This window comes from Tigriopus californicus, chromosome 8 (genome assembly GCF_007210705.1).
Source record: "Tigriopus californicus strain San Diego chromosome 8, Tcal_SD_v2.1, whole genome shotgun sequence".
NCBI lineage: Eukaryota > Metazoa > Arthropoda > Copepoda > Harpacticoida > Harpacticidae > Tigriopus > Tigriopus californicus.
In genome coordinates, this window is record NC_081447.1 from 9,741,779 (window position 1) to 9,757,731 (window position 15,953).

The 15,953-nt window shown below is 41.1% G+C and overlaps 3 protein-coding genes across 5 annotated transcripts; 1 reads left to right on the forward strand and 2 right to left on the reverse strand.

The window, feature by feature from the left end:
* Positions 1-1,321: 1,321 nt before the first annotated feature.
* On the forward strand, positions 1,322-8,201 carry LOC131885493 (glycine receptor subunit alpha-2-like; the record flags this gene model as incomplete). The annotated part of the gene is given in 3 exon segments (XM_059233556.1): positions 1,322-1,852; positions 5,845-6,080; positions 7,434-8,201. Coding segments are annotated over 3 exon segments (1,242 nt in total). The 3' UTR covers positions 8,116-8,201.
* Positions 8,033-9,601, reverse strand: LOC131885494 (uncharacterized). Its single transcript, XM_059233557.1, has 2 exons — positions 9,336-9,601; positions 8,033-9,005 (listed from the first exon to the last, which is right to left on the reverse strand). The coding sequence occupies exons 1-2, from the start codon at positions 9,460-9,462 to the stop codon at positions 8,527-8,529; spliced, it is 606 nt and encodes a 201-aa protein (XP_059089540.1). The 5' UTR covers positions 9,463-9,601; the 3' UTR covers positions 8,033-8,526.
* Positions 9,602-13,495: 3,894 nt separating this feature from the next.
* Positions 13,496-15,736, reverse strand: LOC131885022 (uncharacterized). 3 transcript variants are annotated; one of them, XM_059232946.1, is made up of 2 exons: positions 14,608-15,736; positions 13,496-14,529 (listed from the first exon to the last, which is right to left on the reverse strand). In XM_059232946.1, the coding sequence occupies exons 1-2, from the start codon at positions 15,551-15,553 to the stop codon at positions 14,303-14,305; spliced, it is 1,173 nt and encodes a 390-aa protein (XP_059088929.1). In that variant the 5' UTR covers positions 15,554-15,736; the 3' UTR covers positions 13,496-14,302. The 3 variants fall into 3 exon arrangements, with proteins under 3 accessions (XP_059088929.1, XP_059088928.1, XP_059088927.1); XM_059232945.1 differs by having other exon boundaries at positions 13,496-14,532; positions 14,608-15,733; XM_059232944.1 differs by having other exon boundaries at positions 13,496-14,544; positions 14,608-15,733.
* Positions 15,737-15,953: the final 217 nt, after the last annotated feature.

Sequence of the window (15,953 nt, forward strand, 5' to 3'; positions counted from 1 at the left end):
GGTAGCAATGTTAATTATATTCACTTTAAATCGTCATCCAGCCTAATTGTACCAAAATGACTTTGTAACATAAAAAAGCAAAAAAACTCAAAACAATGAGAGTTATTGGTTGGCTTAAACTGCCTGTCGAAACTTCTTTTACCAGGCTTACAAAGCAGAACCTCATTTTTCACGGTCCCTGCCCTTCTAGACTTCTTTTACTTTCTATTAAGAATCTTTCCTGTTACTGTATAACGCATAAATCCTTTTGCTTGATATTTGGTGCCTTTCTTCCCATCTGGGTTCGTGAATGAGAGTTCCAATGGAGGATTACTTAATGGTGTAGTGTTTCTGACCACCAAGGCCTGTCAAGAAATGGCTGTAGAACAACAGTAGTTTATGATGGAAGTGATCAGACACGAAAGACAAATGGCGTCAATGGAAACGAGGTCTGGATGAGTCGTCCTTCGTCTTGGTATTCTAGCCTGTGCTATTCTGTCCGTTAGTGTTCCAAAAAGGGGAAAAAAACTTGGTCTGAACCGAGTCCCACTGCCGTCAGGACGCTTTTCTTCTCTGTCCAGAATGTCGTTATTTCATCGAGTCTACTAAAGTAGTTTTCACTGGCACTCAGCTGGCTTCTGAACTTCGTCACGATCAAAGCATATCAGGGGGACACTGAAGGCCGTTGAAGGTTGTCGAAGGCCATTCTCGCTGAAGGTTCCACCGTTGGCGGGTACAGTTTCCTTCAGTGTTCACGAGCTTTAAGGATCCAGTTCTGGTTTTTCTCCTCTTGTTCCTCCCCTTCCTCCACTTTCAGGAGCAGTTCCATCTTCCACTGGCTCAAGAGCCGCGCTCTCCTCGCCCCTTGCTCTCTGGTTGTTATGAGTCTTGCTGGTCCATTTTCCTTCATTTCACTGGTAAAACTCAACGTTTGGTCCTTCACTATGCTCAAGAATAAACTTTCATTGAGTGCTCTGAGACACGTGGAAAAAGTGTAGAAGTTTGAAACTATTGTCGAAGAAATCAATCTGAGAACTTCACACTAATATTTCAAAAAAGACATCTGTTCACTCACTCCCAGTGTTCCAAAGAGAGAAGATGCCTCAAAATGAAAGTGGGAGAGAGGAACAGCCATGAGCAGGGCTCCTCCAAAGGAACAGCACATTTATTTAGGAGCCTTGACAAGTCATGTTTCATGGAGTTGCTTTCGTTGGATCAGATATAAACGCTAGAAGAGTGAACACGACATTTACTACACAACACAATCCATTCACTGCAGTCACCAAATGAACCAAAACTAACATCCATCCAGTATATAAACTCTTCTCTCTCTGTCTCAAAGACACGCATTCATGCAAGAATCCGTTGGTTCCCAAGCGGTGGTGTTTGCTGGGAAATCTCAGACCGGGATCAACAATGCTCAAATGTGGACTTTGCCGTGATGGTGTATGGACCAGAAATGTGAGCTTTACAAGTCAGATTTATTGCTGCCCTTGGTGAGCATGGGTTGGTCAAAGACATGCTAGTTTACAGTTAACCAATCTCAAAAATGGCTTTGAGCGTGAACCGGGCTCTGGTCCTGATTCTGTTAATCCTCGATGCGATTGCTCTGAAGGCTTACTCCAAATATGAAGGCGATCCTAAATTTATGAAATCGGGTGTGAAGAGGAATCCTCAGAATTTCAACATCATGAAGCCCAAGGAGTTTGCAGAGGATGAAGAGAGTTCGACTCGAGAATTTGTTTCTTCGGCCAATCCTGATCTGAGATTGCTCAATTTTGATGAGGACTACGATTTCAATCTGCTTCCCCCAAGGAAACCAGGACAACCTGTGATAGTCAACGTGTCGCTTAACCTTCGCAATGTCCTTCAAGTGAGTTGCCCCTAAAGTATTTTAAATCGATTTTTTTTGCCAAAAAAGGAGGAAAAAAGTCCACTAATCGTTGAATAATTTAATCCTATCCCAAATTGAAACCTCCACTTGGCGACTAATTGGGTTTCTCAAGACCTATTATTGTGGCTCAGACACGTGAGAAAAGCGTTCTTGGGTTAGGCGACCGAAGATTGAATGCATGGCGTAGAATTCTCGCTCGGGCCCATCCACATTCACCGTATTGAGAATAGGCTTGGGTAGTTTTCCTTCTGCACGACTTGAAAGTGAGCTGCATTCAGAAACGTTGCTTTTCAATTGTTCCAATTCCATGGGCAAAATAAACAAAGGAAGTTCCGTTTGTAGAACGTTCAACTTTGAAGATGAAGTCTTTTCCGCATTCTGAATTCACCTCATTTTTGGCAATCCGTTTTTAAACTTCAGCCCATTTCATTTTGTGTCTGCTAAGCAAGAAAACTGTTCAATCAATGATCACTTTTAATTCAATTTGTAACGGGAAATATTTTTGAACGCTAATTATTTAAGGTTTTATGAATATTGCTAACCTTAGATCAAACAGCGTAATTATATCAACAGTAGTGCAAGTTCTTGAGGAATTTCTTAACACTCACTTTGTAATTTCGATCATAACGACCTTGCCTAATTAACACCCCATATCAAAATTGAATAGAAGTTTAAGAATGACAATTTAGTTCTAGATGCACTCTTAATTCATGACGTTGTTCTGTGTTTTAATGAAGCAAGATATTAATACGTTTTTGTAAATTCTGGACACATTCTTCTGTTAATACATTCTTGACTGTCTGCCCGTGGAATTTGATTGATTTGAGATTGCAGCAATTTTTGACACCCTGGTTTTCTGAAGGTCTGTAGATTTGGGAATATCATGATTTCGCTTTTACAACAAGACATAAATTTCCTTGGTGACGGAAGAATAGAAACCTGCCTATCGAAACCTCAAAGTCAAGACTAGCGTCAACCTCTCGAGACAGTAATGTCAATGTGTCAAACATGGCAGCATTCTGGGGTAGAATTGACTTAGAGATATTCGTTCAAAGGTTAAACGTTAAACATAAGACACCTTATTGGTCTAAAAACACCTCGATTTCTTGGAACAGCTCTGAACGGGATTAAATAAGAGGCATGATTTCTGAGTCGAGTGGAGATTTGCAATATTGTTGCAATTTCCAGGCATCGTATTTTCGGTCATGGAGGCGGACTCTATGGTTGAGTAGACACGGGAACGGAAAAGGAATTTTGCCAAAACGAAATCATATTCGAATTAAATGTCGCTTTTTTAAATTAGGAGACCAAGAGTAAGAAATTTCTTTTTGTTAACATTTTCATGTGCACGGTAAAAAGTACATTGTGCAATTGCTATAAACATTGGAGCATTTTGAGGGACACCACTATTTTGATTCCCTATTGTGCCATCTGCTGTGAAGCATATTACCATAAACATAAAATAAAAAGCGATCAAATTTGTCAAAGGGCCCTTCCTTCAGTGTTGACGAGCTTTAAGGATCCAGTTCTGCTTTTTCTCCTCTTGTTCCTCCACTTCCTCCACTTTCAGGAGCAGTTCAATTTTTTGAATGATATGTCCAATCACCTTTCCTAAAAGAAAGGACCTAAAGCTATTATTTGCCTTAAAATACTTTAAAGAATGTTTTGAAATGCATCATGCACTTTGTTGAACTGTACACGAATTAGAGATATACGTAGTAGGGGGAAATGGAATAAGAGAAGTGCCAAGTTTGTAGCTTCAAATTACAGTTAAAATGTAATCTGAAATGATCTAAAACAAACCCCATGCCAAGAAACATTGAAGACAGGCAAACGGTATTTCATGTGTAGTAAGCACACGATTCAAAGTGTTTTGCAAATTGAATTATTAAATTTGAACGTTCTTTTGAAATTTTAAATGGCAACGTAGGTGGAAGCAAATACAGCCGGGACTTGGATCACTCGAACGTAGACTTTGATCCCTAATGAGATGAGCTTCAACGAGGATCCATCACCGATAGCATCACATAAGGAATCCCCGTCTCGAAAAAGCTTTCGAACGGTGGGACAAATGTACGTACAAACACGTAATGTGACGGAGATCCTCGAGGTTTTTCCTCTTTGAAGGATTCGCCATTTCTCACAATGTGTTATTTTTATATTTGATCAAGGCATAGAAAAGAATGGTAACCATTGAATTTTTGAAAACTGGTCAGTGATCAAGTTTATTTTGCAAATAAAGGCACGTCTTGAACGTCACGAGTGGCTAATTATTATAGGAATGTATGTAGAAGTATTCCATGTTTTATTTTGTTCAGTTAACTTAACATTTAATTTGCTTCAAAAAGACTTTGAAATGTTTCTTTCCAAGAAAAAGAGCCATTGGGACAAGTGTCACTTTCAATGGTTGCCCTCTGGCAATTACATGTATGAAAGAAAACATGTTTACTCAGGTTCAACCTGCCAATAAGAAAACTAGAAAATGCATTAACCGTCTTTCCCATTTTAGGAAAAATTTCTATTTCTATTGAAGAAAGAAAGCATGATTGCTTGAAACAATGTTTATGAGATTAGCTAGTTTCCACGAAATGATTTGTTCCAATAAAACCCATCGTCCCAGACAAGAAAATGCCCTAAAAACAATTCTCATGCGTTCAAGTGGATAATTGGGAGAGATCGATCAGAATTGAAACCGAAGGGCGAGACAATCAAATCAGTCTGTCCCGATTCGCTTACTTGGCATTCGAACTTTCTTGCAAACGGCTTCTTCATTAGCTGAACGGTCTTCTCTCTCGAAATTGTGACGAAGAAATATTATCTAGAGATTTCATCTTCTGGTACTATGGGAATCTTCCTCTCACTAAACTGATTGATTCATTTCCTATGTTGTTTTGTCCAGCCAACTCCAGGTTTAAGATTGGGTTTTGGTTTGTGACGGGTGAATATTTTCCCTGTAGGACACTTTGATTTACCTCTAATTTTCGATTATATTTCAAGGCTTTTAAAGATGCTTTTGATGACAAGAAATCAACAGGGTAACCTTTTTATTTTATTGGAATGAGGCGGTCACTGTTCCTGAAACGAGTATGGGGAGGAAAGCTCTGGCAGGTTCGTTTATTTGCTGGTACCAGTGTCAGAGATGCAAGTTTGGGGCTTCAAACACGTTTTTGAGAAGCTGACCCTTCTTTCACATTGCTATATGAGGAAAGGTCATCTTCGTTAAAACCAGTTTGAAACGGCAATATTGCATCACTGGCATTGGCAGGCAAGTTTGTTTGCTGGTACCAGCCGTTGCTTAAATGTCCGAATAGTAGGTCACGTAGGTGAACTTAAAGGCTAAAAAACAAGTACCACAATTTTTATAGGTTACACCTAATGCTAGAAGCGTACCTAGATGAAAGGTTCTGGGCAAGTGAAACATATTTTTGATTTTGTGAACTCAAGCAGATGTTAAGAATTCAAATATTTTGGTGCCGAATGAACCATATACCGTATGTCAAGTCCCCTAAGATGTATCATATTCTGAACTTTAAACCCTTAGTAAGGTATTTTGTCAAGACTTTGCAACGGCTATTTGCTGTCTTTTGTGTACGTATGCTTGTAGAATATAATATACCAACATTGACAGATCGATTTTTTGGTTAATATGTTGATTGGATAAAGTGATTGAATAATGTCATGTTACATACTTATAGACTCCGGCAAAAAATGTTGTTTGTTTGTCGGGCAGAAATTCGAGCGGGTTGAACTAACCGGTTTTCTTCCCAAAGCCTCGGTTCAACTCTTTCACACATCCAAACAGCTAAACTTCTGAACTTTCTGCTCGACGTGAAAACAACATATTTAATCGGAGTCTAGTACCGTGACTTATGTATAATACGCACATTGTCCCAATTTATGTCTTATTCCCAAAATTGCCCTCCTAGGTTTGTGTTCCACTCACCAATCAGTCAATTCTCTTTTGCTTCAAGGTTAACGAGATCACCCAGATAGTGACTATGGAAATATCTATCCGCATGAATTGGTTTGATAAACGTATTCGATTGAGCGACCATGCCCTGGCTCATATGCATGATGACGAGGACTTCTTGACCTTGAACCCACGACTAGGACGGCACTTCTGGATCCCAGACATTTTTATTGACCAGGCCAAGGACCTTCGAGAGCCCACGTTCCACGTTCTTCCGGCCTCGTTACGGGTGCATCGGTAAGAAAAGTCAACCCTTGTAAGAATGATCGTCTACGTGCATGATGCAGATTGGTTATCATCCATAAGTTCTCTTTCGCCGGACAATACAGATATACCATTTGAGCAGCAACGATAATGGAATCATTCCATGATATTCCCCCTTATCGAATAATTGCTTGAAGGTCCAATCCTACAACGCTACAGAGCTTACCTTATTTCATTGTCGTTTGTGGCTTTTTTGAGATTGTTCCAATTGATTGATTGATTCTTTTCTTCTTGATTCTATTCTAATTGAGTCTTCTTTTTTGCTTTGTTCCTTTGAAGTCCTTCTTATTGCGACAAGGTTAGAAAAAAAAATGTTTTGCCGTAACATCAAACATTAAATCAAATCAAAATTTGAATTGAAACTTGCTGGAACATCAACTTCCATGTATTCCTTCCAAATATTTGAGGGGAGCCCAAGGAATTACGAAGAGAGGTGAACTTCATTGTTCTGACAAGCCTGCATTCTCGAGGGTAAGAGGGTACTTTCAAAACGCACATTAAGCCTTTGCGGTCACTATAATTGACCCTAAATCCTGGGTTGGGACAAAGCTCATGGATGCTTTTGAAGACGTACGATTACAGTATCAGACACCCTTCATACCTTCTCTGAACACAGTACAGTCCCAACTTTTTTAGTCTCTCCCAATATGAGATCTCTCTCATTCTGGTGATGTTCCTAGTGAAACATCTTTGGACCTGCTCGAGCTTTTGCAAACCTGCTGAACTTATTGGAGCCCAAATGGGTGAAGCATATTCAAGATGTGGCTGAACAATCGACTTGTACAGAGTAAGCATCGTGATACTATCTCTGGACTTAAACGTGCGATACATCCAACCACACATTTGAAAAGCTTTACCCACCTTCAATTGGATATTCTCGTCGAACTTTCCATTATTTTGGAGGACTACGCCTAAATATTTCATTAATGAGACCTGCTTAATATCTTTACCTTCATTATCTGCAAGTGGAGTGTTGAAAGACGATGGTTGACCTATTTGAACGTTATTTTAACGATATTTTGGCAACATAGTAGTAATATACCTTGAATTTTTTTGAAGTATTTAGTTTCATATTTACTTTGGTCATACAGCAGCATTTTTTTGTCTCTTGATACATACTTGCAACCTAAATCTGCGGTTTAGTTTCATCTAAAACATTCCAGGTCTAGAGGAAAGACCAAAGCAACATTGGCAAAGAGGTCTGTTTATTTTGATTAAGCACCACTATTTCTGCTTTAGCAAACACGTAACTTAAGAGGCTTCAACCTAAACCTAAAAACAATGATTGATTGCAAGCTACTTCTGAGTTTGCATTTATATTTTCAGGGACAGTAATATACGATTCGCAGCCAGAGTAAACTTCGACGTGGCATGCAATATGGACTTCCGGAATTACCCGGGTGACACCCAAACCTGCGACATCAAGTTCGAAAGCTTTGGATACACAACGCGCCAACTCAACTTCAATTGGCACAACAGCTCCAATGTGAACGAGAACATCAGTCTAGCTCAATTTGATTTGTTCGTTTCCATGAATGCGGGTTATGACACAGATTACTACGAGATGGCTTATCCTGGACTGATCCTGACATTGGTACTCAAACGCAAACTCAGCTATCACGTTGTTCAGACATTCATTCCGTCAATCATTTACTTAACCGTGTCCTGGTTAGCTTTGTTTGTTCCTCCGCAGTCCATTGCAGAACGGCTGGCCATGGCCATGACAATAATGCTCACTCTTACAGCCATGTTTGCATCCGAAAGGCAAAGCGTTCCACGGGTCAGCTATGTCACTCATTTAGACGTGTGGATGTTGACTTGTGTCTTCTTTGTTTTTGTGGAATTGGCTGAATTCACCTTTGTTCTGCACTTGGCTATGAATCATAAGGAACGCTTAACACCTTGGGTAGAATCCACGGCTAAAATTGTTCTTCCCATTCTCTTTATTACTTTCAACATTGTTTTTTGGTACAGGGTATTGTCAGAACGCATGAGCCATGGAGTGTAGCCCATATTTATCATCAGAACACAAAGGCAATTTGTTTTGCATGACCGATCAAGATGCAATACTGAAATAAATTCACAACGCAAGTATCTCGTTGAGTGAGCAGGTCAGCTCTCTATTCGTTTGAATTAACTCCTGCTATTCCGCAGAAATCCATACACATAAAGTATATACGTATGTAGGTTTACACGAGAGGTTCGCCCTTTATCGCGAAGATCATCTGAGAGATTGACGTGAAAGAGAATCCCTCAAAGAGGTCTTTCTCTTCTTCTCATTTTCCTTTTGTTCTCATGATGAGAAACGATATTTTTCCGCCAGAATCCATTTTGTCCAGGTTTTCAGCACCTAGGAGGTGAAACTGACGGCCTTTGACGTACGTACACATACGTATCACCTCCAAAGTGGAGCCAAATCTTAGGATTGGATCTCGACAGGAGCTTGGATGTTGATTTGATCAGTGACTTGACAAATGTATTTCTTGGGATCGAAATTCTCTTGTTCCACATCAGGGACCTGAATCAAGACTTTCAGAAAGGACCGCATCGTGGCATCGGTGAAATTGTAGAAGCGTCTCAGGTCAAATGGTTTTCGATTCTGGTCCATAACGGCATAGAAAAGCAAGCGTTCCACAGGACTAGCCGAGTCCAACATGAATTTCTGAGCCCAGAATTCAAAACCATAATGGGTGAACAGTTCTTGATTGGTTTCGATGTCTCTGGTGGCAATGAACCAGTTATCTGGTCCCACTTCACAATTACTCTTATGTGTGCTCTCCATTTGATATCGGGTTAAGGCCTCTAGGGTGGAGGAGAAGTCCATGGTCTGGACCTGGGGTTTGCAAGCATCATTGATGAATTGTCCGATCCCAAACGTGTCAAGAGGCTCATCATGGCCTATTAGAATCACGTTAGGTTTATCTTTCGAGTTGGATGCCAAGCACTTGTCCATGGTGGAATGACTATCACATATTGATTGAAACACCTCTTCGGCGTTTTTTATCCCTAACACATCACCAGGAAACCTTTGCATCACAACTCGTATCTTGGAATCCTGAGATTCCCCGCCAAAGTAGCAAATCTTTTCTCCCTTGGAAATATTACTTGTGGTAAAAACACCCTTTCCATGAACATGACTCGATCTGATTTCTACCTTCAGTTTCAAGTGGCTGGTATCTAATTTTTGGTCCTCCGCAATTTGAATCGCAACTTTATTTTCCATACAACCTTTTTTGTGACTCCTCCAATCTATTTTTTGACAGGCTCGTCCGCAATAAAAGGCTTGCTTGCATTTGGAACATTTGGTTAAGGCCTGGATACCACAAGACAAACATGTACCACTGAGAGGTTCCATAGTGAAAATGGACACATAAAATGCTCAGATGACGATGAACTTTGCAAGAATTGATTATTGAAGCATTTTCCGGAATCTTTGTTTTGCTCGTGCTCGATCTTGTACTTCACAACAGCAAACAAATCATGTCTGTTGTCAGGGTGACGATAATGTCAAACGGGGTGGCCATCTTAAGGTATTACCATATTATTGGATGCTCTTCACTCTCAAGCAATTGGAACAATTGGAACTGGGGCATTTGTTGCACACGTCCTACAAATAATGATTGATCGAAGAATAGCCAAAGAATCAGGTTATCCTTTTTATCCCTAGATGACTCTCACATTCTTTGTGGATTTCCTTTTGCACGGGCACGTCCAAGAGAGACCTCTGGGCCTGGCTTCATAGTCGTTTTCATTGAGGAGAGTTAGCGCGGTTAGCGCCCTCTGCTTCGTCTAAGTGAGGACAAATGACCGTAGAAACCAGATAATACACTTCAAGATCGAGTACGATTATCGAGTACGATTATGCACTAATAATGTGTCTTATCTAAAAAAATATGTATATATTTTCAATCTGGCACCTATTTATGCAGTTTTGCTGATATTTTTAGAGAAGTGGACGACGTTAATGAAATTCATGAGACAATTAGTTTTACTAAATAACATTATACGATATGGGCACTTGAGAAATGTTAATTCTTTTTTCCCACGTTGAATGGCAGAAAAATCCAAAGATGTGATCGAAAAAAACATGAAAACAAAGAAAACGTGCATCTCGACCGACAAAAAAACCCATTTGAATTAATTAAGTGATCGACAAAAAAGACAAAAAGTGAAGCCCGTACCAAAGATGACTTTCTCACATTTTCCTCTTTTATAAGCAATAGAAAGTAAAGGAATTTCAACGAAAAATGTAGCGCAGCACCTTCACTTTGGGTATTTTGTGGAGGGATAATTTAGACAAACAGCACAGCCAACCTTTGTCATTTATATCAATTTGCCGTCTTGTTAAAGCAAACAGTACTCTGATATTAAACCAAGACATTAGTGCAATGACAGAAACACAAAAAATGACATTTTTAAGAAGTTTGTATCACAACTCACTTGCTAATCGAAAATTTGATCAGATCATAGTGCTCCTTGTTTAAATCATCCCTCCACAAAATAATGCCCACAGTCTGAGTGCAGAACGGCATTTCTCCTTGAATTTCCTTTATTTCACATAGGGAATTGCTCCTTTTTTATATCACATGACGTTCTCAAAAAAGAAACAATTACGGAAATGTCATTACTGTTCACCTGCAACTGCATAGTCTGATGTATTTTGTCGAGTTACTGAAAGCGGTTTCCTCGCCTAAAAGTTATTTATTTCATTCTTCTTTCCCGTTGTGAGTGCAAGTGGCCCGTGATTAACAAAGCTCCATCCAAAAGTCCTCGACATCAACGGTGGGAGATGTGGGCTCATTAAAAATGCGTTTTTTTTCTTTGCCAGATCTCATTCCTTCCAAACCAAAAGACTATATTTGAGGAGATATGTACATCACTAGACCCAGCAAGGTGGTTCAGAGAACTATATTACACATAACGTTTCTATCTCAACATTAGAACTTAACAAGAACAATCATCATTGCAAATTTGTATGTAAACAGAACAATAGAATGTCATTCTCTTATCCATAGTCAGCTAACTTACTATTGTATATCGTGCACGGGTATGGGTGAGGTTACTTGGAAGCTTCTTCGAGTATCTTTGTTCCCAGCTGTGCCTCGCCTCGACCGACCACTCAAATAAGGGTGACAATCCCCTAAAAAAGCTCTCCTTCGAAACTTCATTAAGAGATCTAATTTAGGTGCTGGCTCATCCCCGGAATTCACTAACAAGAGAAACCAAAAAGAATCTTTCGCCTCCCAGGTTCTACCAATCCATTCTCGAGTGCCAACAAACAGCCTTTCTTCAAGAATATGTACGTTCCTCCTTAACGACGGAGCGAGCCTCTTTATCTCTCTTCTTGGTCCATCCAATATCTGGTTTTGGATTTGTATTTGGACGAACCAGTCTCTACTTACTGTACGTGTGGGCTAAAATGGATGGACAGGTCGTAGTTTACTCAAGGGCTGAACTTTTTCGTGGACAAAAGGTGGTCCCCGAGCCAGGAATTCTCGACCAATTCTAGTTGGGATAACGGGTCCAGTAGACGGAGGGTCGAGGTGCTGACAGCGAGTAAGACATATGGCTCCAAATTCAATTTAAGGTTGGCTCGTTCCACTCCCGACCGAGTGTTCCATACGCATCTCGGCCAACTCATAGATTTGGTTCCAATCTGGATGCTAGACCTCCATTTGGGCCTGACCCTCGTGCTCTTCGAATTTTTGTTACCTAACGAGAATGCTTCATTTACCAACACAAACCCGGCGTCTATTCTCTCCCAGAGGAGAAGGATGCACTCAACAGAAGTTTGCCTGCTGGAGAAGACATTTCCAATATTGAACCAAGACAGGAAAGTTATGACACTTGTAATTACAAATGTCGGTAATATTTTGCTTTTTACCTCTCGTCAAGCAATTAAGGTCGAGGGCAACTCGAAGAAATAAGGAGCAGGACTGCAAGATATCTCCAAGACGTAGAGGGTCGTTGAATGGAGGTCTTTCTCCCGTCGCTTTCCACTCACCAACGTTCGGTAAAAGAGGGCCATCGAACAGGAATATTTGAGGATTTAAGTAGATGGAACAAGAGCGATGGAGATCGAACATTTTGAGTGTTGATTCATATTCAGTTATCGGTTTTATCACCATATGCCAATCCTCTGTTCGGCATTTCCCTTCGACTTCGTTTTCATTTCCCCCCTTTTGGTGGGCGCTCACCCAGGAAAGACAACCCTTCCGTTTGATCTCTTCAACTATTCGACTGTCTACGTATCTCGTAGTAGAGTCGTTCTTCTGTGCGTTCCAACCCAACGGGTGCAGCGAGTACGGTTCGGCTGAACTGGTGCCATTCAGCCTGCCTGGGATCCGGTTTGGACATCATTCTGTGGACTTTAAGTCCCCCTCATGTTCTGTGGAACGCATAGGAACTCCTCCTCCATATTTAGCATATTATTGAACAATACGTGGTGCCAAATGGAGGAACCGATGGACGGGCGGTTGTCTTTGCTTGGTTGGTGGATGGTCAGTCAGATGTGAATGATTTGAAAGGAAACCACAATATTTTAGAAACACACACGTGCCACCATCGCATCACTCTGACAGGGGAGAGATAAGTTGGGAAATGTTAAGTGCTCTCTAAAATTAGCAGAAACTTAAAAAACTTAGTTTCAATTTGAACCGATCCGAGACGATCTTGGTCTCGAGTGGTCCCAAGCTTTCAGCCATTGCAATCAGTGAAAAAAAGACAACGATTGATGTGGCCAAATATCGGTTGGGAGTTTTGCTCCCCCATGTCTCAAAGTTTCAAGTTTGTCCGATTCCTGGATTTGAATATATGATATGAAATATGCAAATGCTGAGTACACCAATACAACGGTTGGTTGGTTTTCTGCATAAGTAGAGGCAAATACGCGACGGACACTCACTTTCCCTTTAACTTGAATGTCTCCAAAGATTCGATATTCTATCTAGTTTGGACGAATAGCAAAGTGTATGTGTGAATTTGGACAATGGGTTATAGAGCATACATGTCCCTGGATATCATGATGGTTTAGGCCACATCCAACTCTTTTCGTACTTCCACAACGTACAATCGTCCAACCTTCTGGGCTTCTTTATATGTGGAAGGCGAGTCGACTGACACTAATATTTCATTGTCGATGCCCGTGACTTGGGACAGTCTGGAATAAATCTTGGAAATTCTTTGCGAATCCGGTCTCATGGGAATCATACATTTTTATCCGGGGCATTTCAATCTGCATCGACTCCGACAATCCAATCGAGGGTGGCTGAGCGAGGGTCAGAGAGATGTATAGAGAAGCCATGGAATCAGATACTTTTAAACACCAAAAAAACTCGTCTAAGATAAGTTACATCGCCTAGTGTTGTTGACTTACTTATTGGCAAATATATGTGCTCATTCATTCATTTAAGATGTATTGACCCAAAGATCAGATAAACAAAATGAAGTTGCATTGAGACTGAAATCATAGAATTCAAATTGATTGAATCTACAATCAAAGCAAACAGAAGTGGCTCTTCATTATCAATTTTGTTTTTCATCAGAACAACACTTTTTCCTTCTGTGGAAAAGAAGTTGTGGGAATTCTTATTCCATCTCAACGAGGAATGCCTTCTGTGGATCGTGCAGAATTCGCCCACAAGATCCCTTGGTCCTATTCATCCGCTTTCTTTGAGGAAAAGTGCACATCTTGAACCTTCTTGGGGTGGCCTGTCAATAGTCATTGACGATGCCATGGATACATCATGCGGGAGGGGGGGTGGAGGGGTGCCTGGGAGGGTGCAAATGTAGATTTCATGGTTCACGGGACCATATCTATGTGAATTTTGCATTCTGTTGGCCGACGGGTGTCGTTCTTCTTTCTTACTTTTTTTGTTATTGAATGGCGACCATTCCTTTCTTTTTTTTCTTCTTCTGCTGGAATGGCCATGGGGATAAATTCCACTTTGCATGTCTGGCCATGAAAGCAAAACTTATCAAATTGGTGCGTGAAAGTTTTGCAAATGAATGGCTGCTCCTTTTCATGCTGAATGAAGGCCAAACGGAGCCACCCTTGTAGTCACCAGTGCGAGTTTTGTCGCAACATTCCCATCGATCACCATGAATCAAATGAGAAAAGGCGGGTTACTTTAGTTCTGAAAGCTTCTGTAATACCTACTATACATATGCTGCTTGAAAGATGCACGATACGTGTGTCAGTATTTTGAGATGGATTGGCGGGCTGACTTCAGGCGTTTTTTGGTCACATCCCGGATGATGATATAGTTTTGATAGCAAGACCATCCCAGGAACATGCCCAGAGCGCCTCCAATGGCCGCTACAATATCCGCTGTGTCGTACAGGAACATTTCGGTATGAGTTGTGGTGGTCACGCAATTAAAGCCAAAGGTGAATGTCCAATATGTGTCGCTTTTCTTGGACGCTGCTGAAATTAAGGCTAATATTGGATCATAAGCTCCATTTCTCTCCAAACCATATTCTAAACAATCTTAGGGCTTACCTCTATCTGATGCCAAAGGCGTGCTCAAAGGAATACTATAATGTGTCGTGCATTGCTTTTGACATTTGCCCGTTCCATTTCCGTTTCGAACTCCTCTCACCAAAAGGGCTTGCCCAAACTTGAGGATCGTCCCGATATCTTGCGGAGTTTGGCATTCATTGCCACTGAGTCGCTTCAAGTAAGGCAAGAAATGAATGGGGCTGCAATTGAAGCCACGCTCAAGGATCAAGTCCTCCAATTCTACGGCGAGACAGCTTCCAAAACTTTCCAAAGTTGCTTCTGGAGAGCACACTCGATCCGGCAGACTCATTAGCACCGAGATCGAATGATCCAGCGTGATGAACGTATCCGTTTGGACGATCGTACTTGGAATATCGCTGATCCACGTCATTGTGGACAAAAAGAGCTCTTCAATTCGATCTCGAAGAAAGAACACGGCAACCGGTCCTTGATCGACCGACAAATGGAATTGAGCATACTTTCGAGTGGGAAATGAGCGGTTGGTGAAACTGAAACTCTTACATCGACCGTTATAGATGGTGTAAATGGTGCGCCAGTGGCCGATCACGATCTCGGGTTCGCTTTGAAACTCTTGGGTACCAAAGCTGTGGTATTTTACCCAAACATCTTTGGCGTGCCGATCGAAGACTTCTTGGGTGATATTGATGTCTTCGGGAGGGTCACTCGAATTGAAGCTTCGAGTGGGACAGAAAACGGCTATGGGAAAATCCAAGTAGTCAGACGTATGATAAGTTGAGGCAGTGGTTCTTTCCTTGAGATAGAACTTCCACACTTGGTCCAGGACAATGGTCAGGAAGCCAACCAAGCAACCGATGAGAACGAACGTTCGGAGAGCTTTTTCAAATGGAAACATCTGCAATGACGAGCGTCTGGGTTTGGTGGTGGTACTACTGTCGTCATTATTGCTTGGAATCATCAACGACATGTTCAAGTGTGACTTGTCGTTTGTTTCTCACATGAGCTACTTCAAACTCGGACGATTCAACAATGTTTGAATCAATTCCTATCTCGTGTTGATGACTAAGAACTCGTCTCCAATTGGAAATGGAGTGAGACTGCACTGAGAAGGAAAGAGGAGACTCTTCGTCGTGTTGAATGGCAGGCTGGAGAAATGCTTTCACGAACTCCTCAAAAGGCCTAGAGGCGAAATTAGCTCTTGTCCTCGCCTTGCGGAGAGTAAGCACATATTTACGCAGTTTCGTAAACTACATGAAGGTTGATCTTGTCTTCTCGGTCAAAGCAATCAAGAGCTGTGATGTTTGAAAAGAATGTCCGTCAGTCATCAGCATCAGCATCTATCTTACTTATTAATTCTTGGACAATGA